Below are 13,438 nucleotides of genomic sequence, written 5' to 3'. Positions count from 1 at the left end.
AAGCTTCTTTGATTACCAAATAGAATTATACTGTTTATCCTCTCTGGAATTATATTCCCCAAATGGATTTCTTCAATTTTTAACTCCTGAAATTTTAAAGTGGTTTCTACATTTGATTTTACATTGAACTTAGCTACTTTCTCCTTCTGTACAATAGCCATTTAATAACATGCCTTTAATTCAAGTGATTTTTAAGGAGAATTTTAAACTGCAGATTAAATTTCCCTTGATCTTGGTTTTGTCAGGTTAAATAAGTCCTTCATCCTATTAAATGTTTAAACATACTTCTGCCTAAATAAAACAAAAAGAACTAGATGTAGTAATTTAATGCTTGGACAACTGAGATGACAAATGTAACAAGAGTTATATATTACAGAATAAAATAGAAGGTTTAATAAATACTTAAAACAGTAAAAAAATTATGAAGTCTAATTTATTGTCCTTCTTTTACAGAAAGGGAGACGTCAGCATCTAAATAAGCATAAAACAGGCTGCTTCTAGAAAGAAAATTGCCTACCAACGTAGAACAAAAATAAGGTCTTATTAACCCCAAAATGCTTCTCATATTCCCCCTGTGACAGACCTCCTACAAGAGTATGCTTCAGTTTAAAGCCCAAATAAAGATTTTAGTGAAAAGGTGTTGGCAGTCTTTACATACCATTAACATTGTTCCATAAAACTGATTACTATTAAAAATCATACTAATAGTAGCTGTTTCCTGAGTACTTACAATGTGATTTTATAATCAAATGTTGTCAAAGTGTTTTTTCACTCCATTTCTTTGGTGATATAAGAATACTTACAAAATCAGCAGGGAGGTGAAGCTTGTAAAGCTGTAAAATTGATTGAAGTAAACTGGACACCTGACTTGAGACCAAGACATCTTGGCCTAGTTTCATGTTATCCATCATTTTCCTCTGACTTGTGGCTACCTGGACACTCCACTTATCTGTGTCTGCGATAATACAGACGGCCTCTGCTATCGGCTCATCAAGCACTGGATGCTGAAAGAAAAACAACATATTAATATTCCCTTAATGGCATAGCTTTAATCATTTCACACTATTTATTGAATAACTATGTGTGCTAAATACATAAATCAACTCTAACAGCCAACTAAAATCATACTGGGGATTAGTTTATCTAGATGAGTCCAAAAGGTCAAAGTATGGCTACTGATTAATATACTTAAAATGCAAAATTTTCAATAACTGGGCAGAAATGCACAGAATGGGTTAGCAACCAGTAAATTGTGCCATAGGGTAACACTGAGAGAGTCAAGAAAAAGAGCTTCTAACAACAACAAAAAAAAATCTAATTTCTTGAAAATGATTAAAGCATAACTGCTTTAATGAAAATGTTCAAAGTTTGATTGTGCTAATGAATGCACACTATACGACAATACTGTGAGCAACTGAATGTACACCTTGAATGATTATGTTATGTGATTATATCTCAATAAAATTGCATTTAAAAAAAACAACATAGCAACACCACAACAGGACCGTCCTTCTAGGCCCCACACTAGAGACAGACAGACAGACACAGACACAGACACACACACACAGACACACACACACACACACATACTTCCTAGCTGATGTAAATGAACAAATGTTTCTAGCTGTCATTTACCAAAGGAGTACTAGCCTTTTCATGTCATTCAATCCCATCTATGGCTCTATGGGAGTGATGTAATGCTTTTGGCTGCTCAGCAGAACTCCCCAAAGAACTCCACCCTAAATTCCCTTTGGAGAATGAGGATATAGTCTGGTAGGACTGTAATCAGCATCCCAACCTCCCTCTATCAGGGTGTGGTGACATGATCCAAGTTGCACCATGGGGTTTCCCTGTGACTAGGGTGACAGGAGGCTAAAGGTGGTTGGCGCCACCATATTCCTAAATGGACAACAACTGCTAAGAACACCTTCAGATGGTTCTTGCTTCCTAGGCCTCCAGAGTTGTCTTGGTTCCTGCCCATTTCCAAGCCTAGTTCTCTGGTCTTCTCATCAATTCTATGAACTCTTATCATTCTTCCAAGAAAGTTCATTTCGCTTACATTAACAAGAGCTGGTTTCTTCTGCTTGTAACAAAGAACCCAAATGGATATACAACCTAGCCATCAGGACAATGGTTACCTGGGATTTCTAAGACTTCACACAAATGCTGGGAAGGTTGCAAAGAGAAACTCAAGATGTATACTGTCATTTTATAATTTTAACAAGTGATCTGGCTCCCTAGTCCTGCAATAATTTCTGGGCTCTGTAAAAAGGAGAGTCAATCCAGTTTTGTATTTCTCTCAAAGATGGAGAAGAAGTGACTGATAGGCTGAATGGAAACTATATCCAAGGGGGAAACTTTCATGGTTTACACTATTTTTCACATTGAATGGAATGGCAATCAGGCAAAGTCTAATGCTTCAACATTTATTTAAGCATTTGTTCAAATCATCTTAAACATAAGAAATAAAGAATTCAATAGAGAAGACAAATTAAAGGAGCCCAGTTTCTCAAGAATGGCTCTTATTTTCTAAATACGTCAACCTAACAGTACAAAGGTTTTCTTGTCACAGTGACCCCTTATTCCCACCCTCTCATCTTCATCCAAAGGTTTTTGTCTTTCCTTACTACTACTTGTCTACACTCACATATGTACACACTATCCAAAATAAGAGCTTAAGACATAGGTCCGCAGTGACTTTCCTTTACAAGTTCCTGCAAATTCTTGCTCAACCAGTGTGTCAGAAATTCACAGCAAGATGATGACAACTTGCCGTCAAGGTGCCTTGTCCTTACAAACAAAGGAAATGGAATTTTAGATATTTAAAAGATTTGTATTTTCAACTCAAGCCCTTACACTGCTTTATGTGTGTCAGATATTCACAATATGTTGGGTGTGTCACAGGATAGATCTATATTGTGGACCTTTCTTTTTAAGGCACTTTATTGTGAAAGTACATATAATCATTACTGACCATATGCAAATGTATATACAATGAGTTAAATGGATGCCAATAACCTTTCACAGTAAAATCTAAGGTTTCATTTTGGTTTGCTTTTGATTGACCTGAAGTAGATAATTTGGGCCATAGGGTCCAATTGAGCTCAGTTTCCTAAATGATTGTCCCACTGCTGTGGTAAGGAAGGGAAGAGTGTGTCAATTCAATCCAAAGAAAGCACATAGACCATAAAGTACATATCACCAACAACAACACAAAGAGCTTCAAAGTAAGCAATGAATTGCTGGAATAAGGCAATAACTCTTATTTGGTAGGTAATGGACGGAAGATTCTAGAAGCATGGGTTCCTTCAGAAGGTTCTAGATCCAGACACTGTAACAAAAAAAGGCAATTGGATCACTTATTTTAAAAAGAGAAACTGGGTATGAAAGATACACAAAAATCTAACCTGACACTCACAAAAATCTGAGTGTGAGTGGTTTTTAAATTACTGGAGCAAAGAGGCAGAATCTGAGGTAGGTTCCCGAGGAAAGACTAAAGACTAATGGGTACAAGGGTTAGGACAAACTGACAGGAATTTGTGAACATATTCCTTGAAGAAGAGGCTGCATCTTTTCTCCCTGTATCCTCAGTCTCTAGCATAGGGGCCTGGCACTTGAAAAATGCTGCTTACTGAATCCAAATGAATCACGTTAAGCTCAAGCAAACGACAGAACTGATGAATGCCTTACATCCCCTAACACATCATGATACCACGAACTAGTGCTACTGACTTTTATATATGTAGGCTCCAAGAACAGGAAAAAACTAGCTGAACATTTTCAGAAGAATACCTTAAGAAATGCTATAAAACTTAAGGATGAATGACTCAAATATCCAAGTCAGGATAGCAACTGCCAATTAAAGGCCTGACACATCCATCTGCTTCTTGAGTTTGGAGTTCGGGGCACAGAGAATGGAGGAGAGAAATAGGAAGGTGAGGCTTGGCTGCATCCTGACCTTGAAGCATGAACCACACATAAGTCTCACTTTGGTCTCTTGGAGACCTTGGGAAAAAGGGAGACACAATATGGATAACTATCAGCTTAGTAAGTAAGATTACATGGTAAGATTCCTCTTCCTAACATTAAACTTTTTTTTTTTTTGAAGGACTTTGTTATTTTGACTAAATATCATTAGAAAAACAAAACAAAACAAGATATAGTCACCCTTTTAAAAGTTCTCATCCAAACCATTTGTTTTGGTTTGCTAAGGCTGATGAAAGGCAATATATACCAGAAATGGGTTGGCTTTTACAATGGGGATTTATTAATCCACAAGTTTACAATTCTGAGGCTTTAGCAATATCCAAATAAGGTACCAACAGGATGATACCTTCTCCCTAAAGACTGGCTACTGGTGATTTGGTCCTCTGTCCCTGGTCCTCTGTCACATGGCCAGGCACATGGCAACATCTGCTGGTCCTTTTCTCCTGGGTTTCATTGCTTCAGCTTCTGGCTTCAGTGGCTTCCTCTCTCAGCTTCTCTGGGGCTTTTTTTTCTGTGTGTCTTCTCTCTTAGTGTCTGGGGGGCTTTTCTCTATGAGCTTCTCTGAACTTCTCTCTGGTTTATCCTCTTATTTTATAAAGGACTCTGGTAAGAAGATTAAGACCCACCTTGGGGCAGGCCTCAACTGAAATAACCTAATCAAAAGGTCCCATCTACCACAGGAATGGATTAAAAGAACATGATTTTTTCTGGGGTGCATACAGCTTCAAACTACCACACCATTATTGTCTCAGAATAAACAGGTCCTCTGATGTTTAAGGGTTTTTTTTTTTAATTTCAAGTTTTTTAGTTTGAAATACTTTCAAGTGTACAGGACAGTTACAAAAATAATACACACCCATACAGAGAACTCCAACCTGCCTTAGAGTCTCAGATCCACCAATTTGCCATATTCCATTTGCCATATCATTCTATATATCCATCAGCATATCAATATATCCAACTATCTATTTACAATCCATTTTCTGAACACTTGAGTGTAGGTTATATGGTTATATACATCATGCTCCCTGGACACTTAATACTGTCATGTACGTTTCCTAAGAACAAAGATATTCACTTATATATTCATCTTAAGTGAAGTTATCAAGTTCAAGAAATGTAACATTTATGTAAAGCTTACAGTTTATATTCCAATTTTTTCATATGTCCCAATAATGTCCTTTTGAGCCTTCTACTACTACCCTGTTAGATCCCATCCAGGGTCATGTATTGTCATTTTAGTTGCTTTTTTTTTTTTTTAATTGTGGGAACATATATATAACATAAACTTTCTCATCTCAACCACTCCCAAGCATACCATTCATAGGGATTAATCACATTTACTATGTTGTGGTATCCCCGCCACCTTTCATTCCTGAAACTTTCTCATGTCCCCAAATAGAAACCCTACCTCCATTTTGTATTAACTCCCTGTTTCCCTGTCTCCCACCCCTGATAACCTGAATGCTAATTTCCATCTCCAAGCATGCATATTCACCAATATTTTCTTTGTTGTTATCATGGGGCTTAAATTTAACACCCTAAATCTCTTAACAATTTCATTTGCTTTGATATCAATTTAACTTCAGACTACACAATGTTCCGAAACCCCACCATCCCCTTTTATGTAGTTCTTCTCATAAATTACATATTTATACATGATAAGTCCCAAACTGCTGATTTTTCATTACATTTTATAGATTTGCCTTTTAGATCTTACAGGAAGTAGGAAATGGAGTTACCAACCAAAATGCAACAGTACTAGCATTTATATTTACTGGCATTTACATTTTTTCGTCATGCAGCTTCAATCTATTGTCTATTGCCCTTTTCTTCCAAACTGCAGAACTCGCTTAAGCATCTCCTGTAGAGCCGGTCTGGTAGTGGCGAACTCCCATAACTTTTGTCTATCTGGGAATGTCTTAATCTCTCCTCATTTTCCAAAGACAGTTTTAACAGACATAGAATTCATGGTTGGCAATTTTTTGCTTCAACAGCACTTTAAATACATAATTCCACTGCCTTCTTGCCCTCATGGTTTCTCAGAAATTGGCAATTAATCTTTGTGATGGTTAAATTCATGTGTCAACTTGGCTAGATTATGGTGTCCAGTTATTTGGTTAAGAAAGCACTGGGTATATTTCATGGATTTAAATCTTTAGGCAATTGACTGCATCTGTGGTTTATTCCATCTACAATCAACAAGAGACAGCCTTCAGCAATAAGTGTCATATAATCAGTTGAAGGCCTTACATGATTTCAGTAGTCAGAAAGAATTCATATCTCTACTTCAGCCAGCCAGTCTCTCTTGGGGAATCCATCAAAACCTTCATCAGAGTTCCTGCTTGAAGCCTGTCCTTTAGGATGTGGACTCGCCAATCCCTATGGTTACATGAGCCAATTCCTATAAAAATCTCATAATATTTACATACATACATACCTTGTTGGTTCTGTTTCCCTGAAGAACCCTGACTAATTCAATCTTATTGAGGCTCTCTTGTATGTAACATGTTGCTTCTGTCTTGGAACTTTCAGAACTCTCTTTATCTTTGGCATCTGACAGTCTAATTACAATATGCTGTGTGTGGGTCTATTTGGGTTTATTCTGTTCGGAGTTTGTTGAGCATCTTGGATGTGTATATTCATGCTTTTCATTAAATTTGGGACGTTTTCAGCCATTATTTCTTTGAATATTCTTTCTGTCTCTTTCTCTCAGATTCCCACAATGCTTTATTGGTATGCTTGATAGTTCATCTCCCAGGTTCCTCAGGCTCTGTTCACTTTATTCTTACTTTTTTTCTCTTCCTCAGATTGCAAAATTTCAATTGTCTTATCTTCAAGTTCACTGATTCTTTCTTCTGCTGTTTCAATCTGCTGTTGAACCCCTCTAGGGAATTTTTAATTTGTTACTGTGATCTTCAGCTTCATTGATTCCTTTTCATAATTTCCATCTCTCTGTTGATACTCTCTTTATGTTCAGCTATCAGTTTCCTGATTTCCTTTAGTTATTTATCCATGTTTTCCTTTCTCCCTTTGAATGTATTTAGGACCATTAAAGAAAAATCTTTGTCTGAAATGTCAAAGGTCTGGTCCTCCTTACTGATGGTTTCTAATGCTTTAATTTTCTCCTGTGCTTGAGCCATCACTTCCTGTTTCTTTGTGTGTTTTGTAATCTTTTGTTGAAAGCTGGACATTTTGGTATTTTAATGTGCTGGAATTTACACTCTGAGGCAACTGTTCCTTAAACTTGTGTCTAGCTTGTATCTTTGAATGCCAGGAACTAGCAAAAAAAAAAAAAAAAAAAAAAAAGGAAGGAAGGGGAAAAGAAGAACACTTTTCTAAGTCACTGTGATTGACCTGTGCAAGTGCTCCCCTTCAGGGCTTTTCCATACAGTGACTTTAGAGAATAGCTTCGGGCCAAAGCATAGGGCCACCCTGATCCTTTCTGCACACGTCTTGTCTTGGGCATGCACATACAGCCCTAGGAATTACCCTGTTTATACATATCCAGATGTCCCCTCCTCCCTTGGAAACAGTTTCCTCATGGTCCTGGGCACTGTGCTGTATATCCTACAGCCAGTAATTCCTTGTCCTAGGCAGCATGACTCCACTCCTCTCCCACAGCATTCTGTAGGAGAGCTCTGTGAAATGACTTCTACACCCAGGGCAAGTTCTGGCACAGCAAGTCCTTCAGGCTACCACCAGAGAGCTCAGGCCAGATGTGCATGCTCCCAGTATGTGCATGAGGGTTACTCCGCTCTCTCCTGAACTGGGACCAGGGATCTGTACTGGGAGCATGAGCCAGAGGGCACCATGACATCTCACTGCTTTTAAGTGGCTTTTTCTTGATTCATCACTCACTCTGTTACTGCAATGCTTTAACTGTTCCCTGGGGCTTTGAGAAAGATGTTTCTGCCAGTTCTTGATGGTTATTCAAAGTTGCTGTGGGGGGATGAAGCCCTGAAGCATCTCACTTAATTCAAATATTTACTGAACCTCCTGATGTTTGAGGTTTTTAATGAAAATCCATTTGAGGGAAATATTAAATTTTAAAACAGTTGTTTCCATTTAAATTTATGAACATTATGGACAGAGGTATACATGTGTACCTGTGAGATACACAGGTATACATCAATTTGCCTTTTCTCTCTTAAGGTGAAGAGAATCAATTCCAAAATAAATTTCTTGTCTATAGAGTTTGCCAAATTCTCATAGCAGAGTAAGTCTGCAACATGTTTCTACTTTCTCTATAATTTGAGACCTCCCAAAGTGGTGCCTGTATAGTGGCTGTTGGGGACTGAATCATGTCCCCCACAAAGGGTATGTTCAGGTCCCAACTTCTGGTCCTGTGGGTGTGAACCCATTCGTAAATAGGATCTTTGAAGATGATACTAGTGAAGGTGTGCCCAAACTGAATAAGGGTGGGCCTAATCCAATACAGCTGATGTCCTTTAAGGAAAGGATATTGGACATGAAAAGGAAGCCACAGGGGGAAGCCAGAAGCTGGAAGTCAACAAAACCTGGAAGAGAAAGAAGATGCTGCCATGTGTATTACCATGTTTCAGAGAAGCCAAGCAACCCCAAAGACTGCTGCCCAGCCAGAAGATACTGCTGCCAGGAGAAGCATGTCTTCTAGCTTCTGATACCATGAGCCAATCAATTCCTGTTATTCAGCCAACCCATTGCATGGTATTTGTTTAGCAGCTCGGAAGCTAATACAATGGCACTCCTGAGTGCCCACACCCTACCTCTATCCATAGCTGAGGTAACACTGAAGAGATACCTGCTCTCTTCAAAAGTCCCTAATGCCTTCCTGCCACCTTCTCCAGATCACTGCCATCACAGGTTCTTTGGCTCATTCAGGCAACTCAGACTTCTGACACAGACTCGAGGATAAAAACATGGATATTAGTGAAGAGCTCTGGGCAACAGTTAGGGTAGATGGCCAATATCTGTCAGAGGAAAGAGGTAGTGGCAATACTCATTATTGTTTTTGCCTTGCTCTACTCATGAGACATTAAAAACAATCATTTATTCAGTTCTACCTTGTCAATATCTCATTTATCCAAACTACTTTCCTTTGATGAATTCTTGAGATAGATTAACAAATGAAATGCTTTATTTTATGGATCTTTAAAGGTTTCTAGAATTTTCTTGGCTATCATATCTTGTTGAATGGACAGAATAAGCCTGGTTAATTCATAGTCACTAAGCACTTGTGTGTCTGTATCCTGGGAGTGTTAATGCCCATGACATTGCAATTTCAAGGTTCTAGGGCAAATCTCTGAGTCTACAAAATACAGTCTTGACTCACACACACATGACTTCTGCTTAACTTCAAACTTCCAGGAACAAGAAAGGACTCCAAAGTTTGAGTACTCATAGGATCTGTGGTCCTGATAATTCGACTAAGAGCAGTGATAAGACAAGTGCTGAGAAGCACTTCACTGCATTTCTCACCATTATAGTGATGATAAGACAGAGCAAGGGCTCTGAAGTCAGACAAGACTGTATTTGAATACTTATTAGCTGTGGGATCTTTGCAACTCATTAATCTGGGCCTCCATTTCTACATTTATAAAATGTGATAGTCCTTAATTTACAGAATTGCTGTGAGATTCAAATGTGTGTGAAAAATATAACATGTACTTAACACTTATTAGGTACTCAAACATTAGTTTAGCTTCCCTATACCATCCTCTCTCTATATTAATCATGTCCCCTAAACACTCACATTCAGAGTTCATGAACAGTGAGACTGTGGACAGATGATCTACTGTCCTAATTTATGTACTTCACCTAAACCCTCAAATTACCATATTATCATTTCCCTTATCAACTCAAAAACCTACTTTAAATCAAACTTCTCTTTTTTGATACTTAAAGCTTTTCACAGTCTGAACCCACCTCCCATTTACCTCCCAAAGCTAAGATGAAGCCCGTTCTCTTGGGCTATGTCTGGAATGTCTTCGCTGTTATCTTCTAAATTTTACAATCCTTTAAGAACCCAGTCAGGTCCCATCTACCCTGTGAAGACTCCCCAAATTCTTTGCTTTTCCTTTGACCTCTGAAGGCACTTACTGTCTACATCATTCAGTTTGGCATTTAATCACGCTATGTCTTAACTTGTTCTCAATTTCACATCTGTTTGTCTCCTCAGTGATTTCATAAGCAGTTCAAGGAGTGAAATCACATTTTATTGATCAGAACAAATGCTAGGCATGTGCTAACTATCTAAACATGTTGGCTGTGTTGAACGATTCTCTATTCAGATTTATTTTTGGATTCAACCCAGTTCCTATTAAGTCATCTCTACAATTACAAGCTTATTTCTTTTCCATGTACATGTTGACACTTCACATGACTGTTTATTTGCAACTTAAGAATAGGAAAATACTATTATCACAAATATGCTTCTTACAACTACTTATTAGCTCATTATCACATTTTTCTGGGTTAGGCAGAAACACAGTTCTGCTTTATAGATGGGAACACTGAAGCCCCCAAATAGAAGAGCTTATAAAGTATCTTGGCATGTCTGAAACAAAATCTAGGAGTTCATGTAAGCATTTTCAACTTTTAGTTCAGTGAGTATGCTAAGCCCTACAGAACGAAATCCAGGTTCTTATCCAGGATGGAAATTCCTCAGAAGACAAAACTGTAAGGAGTGAGAATGATGGTCTCAACTTATTATCAATAGAAGACAATAAAGCTCCCTTTACTAAGTGCTTTGCTAAGATACTCCCCCACTTCTATGCTGCTAGTTTTACCCAATTCATACTCTAAATAACTCTTCTATCAATCCTCAAAGAAGTCTCAGCTCACAAGTGTGTTATAGGCAGCAGGAGTGTAGAAGGGCTTCTGTACTTATAACCAGCTCTAAAATCCAGTTATCATTAATCCAGATTTAATGATTAGGGATGAACCACTGCATAGCCTCTTTAAAACAAAAAGGGAGCAGGTGATTTATGATTAAGGAAACTGGAAGCAACTCTCTGTATCTTTGGTTTTCCTCTGAAATATTTTGGATAATAAAACATAAGATTCTCTGGCTTCATTTGAGTGTCAATTTGTTAATCATTCTATATAAGATAATTGTGGTAAGTTCTATAACTTCATTACATTAAGCTTGAAAAAGAGGATGCAGCATGACAAAATACCTTTTCACAAATGTTTTCATCCTATGTTACAGCACCATGACTTAACAATATTAGCCTTTACATAGCTTCAAAAAAGGTCTTTAATTAGTCACACAAAGAAAATGGGATGATTAATGCAGTGAAGTTCATCTTCTCAGCATTTGCTCTTAATGTCCTCAGATCCCCTTTTTAATTCTTCTAACTTCTTAGGGGAGAAGATCCACCTACAAAACCACATCCTCCACCCACCGGGAACTGAAGATTTAAGACACGTGATAGTCCTGGCCAACTCACCCCAGTTCTGGATGGCAGTGTGCCAACACACAGGACTGCAGATATGCATGAATTGCCGATCAGTGAGCCAAGGGTTAAAAACAATAAATAAATAACAAAAAAGCCCTTAATCTCATATCCAAGAGCAAAAAGAAACTTGGTTAACAACCACTATTTTTAAACACCTCCTCCCATCTGTAAAGTCACCCAGAAAATTGTCTTGTACTAAATATTGAGTATCCAGACATTCCTATTAGCACTGTTAGCAAGAGAAGGGACAGACAGAACCTCCTGTGGTAGCACAGCTGGCTCTGTGTGTAAGTTAAGAGATTCCTCAACCCAATCATCTGGAGTATCTTAGCTTTCTTGAAAGACCCACATTATCCCCTGCACCTCACCCCTCCTTCCTGCCCATCGTTTAATTCCTACTGATTCCCTAGTTCAGACGTCGCTTCTTCCAGGAAGTCCTTTCTCCATCCATCCTGTGTACTCCCTCAGCACCTTTGTGCTCTTTACTGCCATAGAATCAATCCACTGCGGTTTTTATCACTAGTTTATTTCCTTGTATTTTTCATTAGATTTCAAACTCTTTGAGAGCAGATGCCATGCCTTCTCTCTGGCCGCTAATAAGAGTTTTCTTTCTTTGATGTGCTGTCCTATTTCTAAGTGTGGATTTGGTTCTATTTCTCCTACTTGGGGGTGTCAGTGCTTATTCAATCTGAAAAATTCCCAGCCATTTTTTCTTTGAATACTGTTTTCCCTCATTTTCTCTATTCTGTCTTTTTGAATATGCTATAAAAATCTTCTTATTTTAGTCTCCACATCTCTTACTTTTTTTTCATATTTTTCATGTTCTTTTTTTTGTGTTAGAGCTGCATGGAAAGAGAGAGTTTCATACCTAGCCTCCGTCTCACAAATTCAAATTCCCTTTCACAGTATTTTATCTGCTCTAATCTTTAATCTAATCCTTTGAGTTCAAGGACAGTATTTTTCCATTTTAGAAGTTCTTTTTAGTTCTTTCACAAATCTAAATAAACATTTATAACTATCTCATTTTTAAAGCTTCCAGTTATTTCTCTGATCACTATAACCTTTTAAAACAGTTATTTAATAGTTAATTCAGATTGTTCTAGGAATGCTAATTCTCCTGCTTGCATTTGCTTTCTCTTTCTTTTCTTTTTTTTTTTATCTTCACTTTATTGAGATATATTCACATACCACGCAGTCATACAAAACAAATCGTACTTTCGATTGTTCAAAGTACCATTACATAGTTGTACATTCATCACCTAAATCAATCCCTGACACCTTCATTAGCACACACACAAAAATAACAAGAATAATAATTAGAGTGAAAAAGAGCAATTGAAGTAAAAAAGAACACTGGGTACCTTTGTCTGTTTGTTTCCTTCCCCTATTTTTCTACTCATCCATCCATAAACTAGACAAAGTGGAGTGTGGTCCTTATGGCTTTCCCAATCCCATTGTCACCCCTCATAAGCTACATTTTTATACAACTGTCTTCGAGATTCATGGGTTCTGGGTTGTAGTTTGATAGTTTCAGGTATCCACCACCAGCTACCCCAATTCTTCAGAACCTAAAAAGGGTTGTCTAAAGTATGCGTAAGAGTGCCCACCAAAGTGACCTCTCGGCTCCTTTTGGAATCTCTCTGCTACTGAAGCTTATTTCATTTCCTTTCACATCCCCCTTTTGGTCAAGAAGATGTTCTCCGTCCCACGATGCCAGGTATACATTCCTCCCCGGGAGTCATATTCCACGTTGCCAGGGAGATTCACTCTCCTGGGTGTCTGATCCCACGTAGCGGGGAGGGCAGTGATTTCACCTTTCAAGTTGGCTTAGCCAGAGAGAGAGGGCCACATCTGAGCAACAAAGAGGCATTCGGGAGGAGGCTCTTAGGCACAACCATAGGGAGGCCTAGCCTCTCCTTTGTAGCAACCGTCTTCCCAAGGGTAAACCCTATGGTAGAGGGCTCAACCCATCAAACCACCAGTCCCCTATGTCTGTGGTCATGTTAGCA

The 13,438-nt window shown here is 38.2% G+C and overlaps 2 protein-coding genes across 6 annotated transcripts in view; one reads left to right on the top strand and one right to left on the bottom strand.

The window, feature by feature from the left end:
- The window catches only part of C3H4orf45 (chromosome 3 C4orf45 homolog), a 101,649-nt gene extending 100,980 nt beyond the window's left edge, over window positions 1-669 (top strand). Inside the window, exon 5 of the mRNA XM_037830912.1 lies at window positions 454-669. Coding sequence (XP_037686840.1) covers window positions 454-501 — 48 coding nt within the window. The 3' untranslated portion in view covers window positions 502-669. The remainder of the gene's footprint in view (window positions 1-453) is intronic.
- Window positions 1-13,438, bottom strand: part of FNIP2 (folliculin interacting protein 2) — a 137,633-nt gene that overhangs the window by 7,106 nt on the left and 117,089 nt on the right. For all 5 annotated transcript variants that reach the window (XM_037830908.1, XM_037830909.1, XM_037830907.1 and 2 more), the window contains one exon: window positions 804-1,004. In XM_037830908.1, coding sequence (XP_037686836.1) covers window positions 804-1,004 — 201 coding nt within the window. The remainder of the gene's footprint in view (window positions 1-803; window positions 1,005-13,438) is intronic.

This window comes from Choloepus didactylus, chromosome 3, assembly GCF_015220235.1.
Source record: "Choloepus didactylus isolate mChoDid1 chromosome 3, mChoDid1.pri, whole genome shotgun sequence".
Classification (NCBI taxonomy): Eukaryota; Metazoa; Chordata; class Mammalia; order Pilosa; family Megalonychidae; genus Choloepus; species Choloepus didactylus.
The sequence above is the reverse complement of the archived record's forward strand: the minus strand, read 5'-3'. Positions and strand labels throughout refer to the sequence as shown.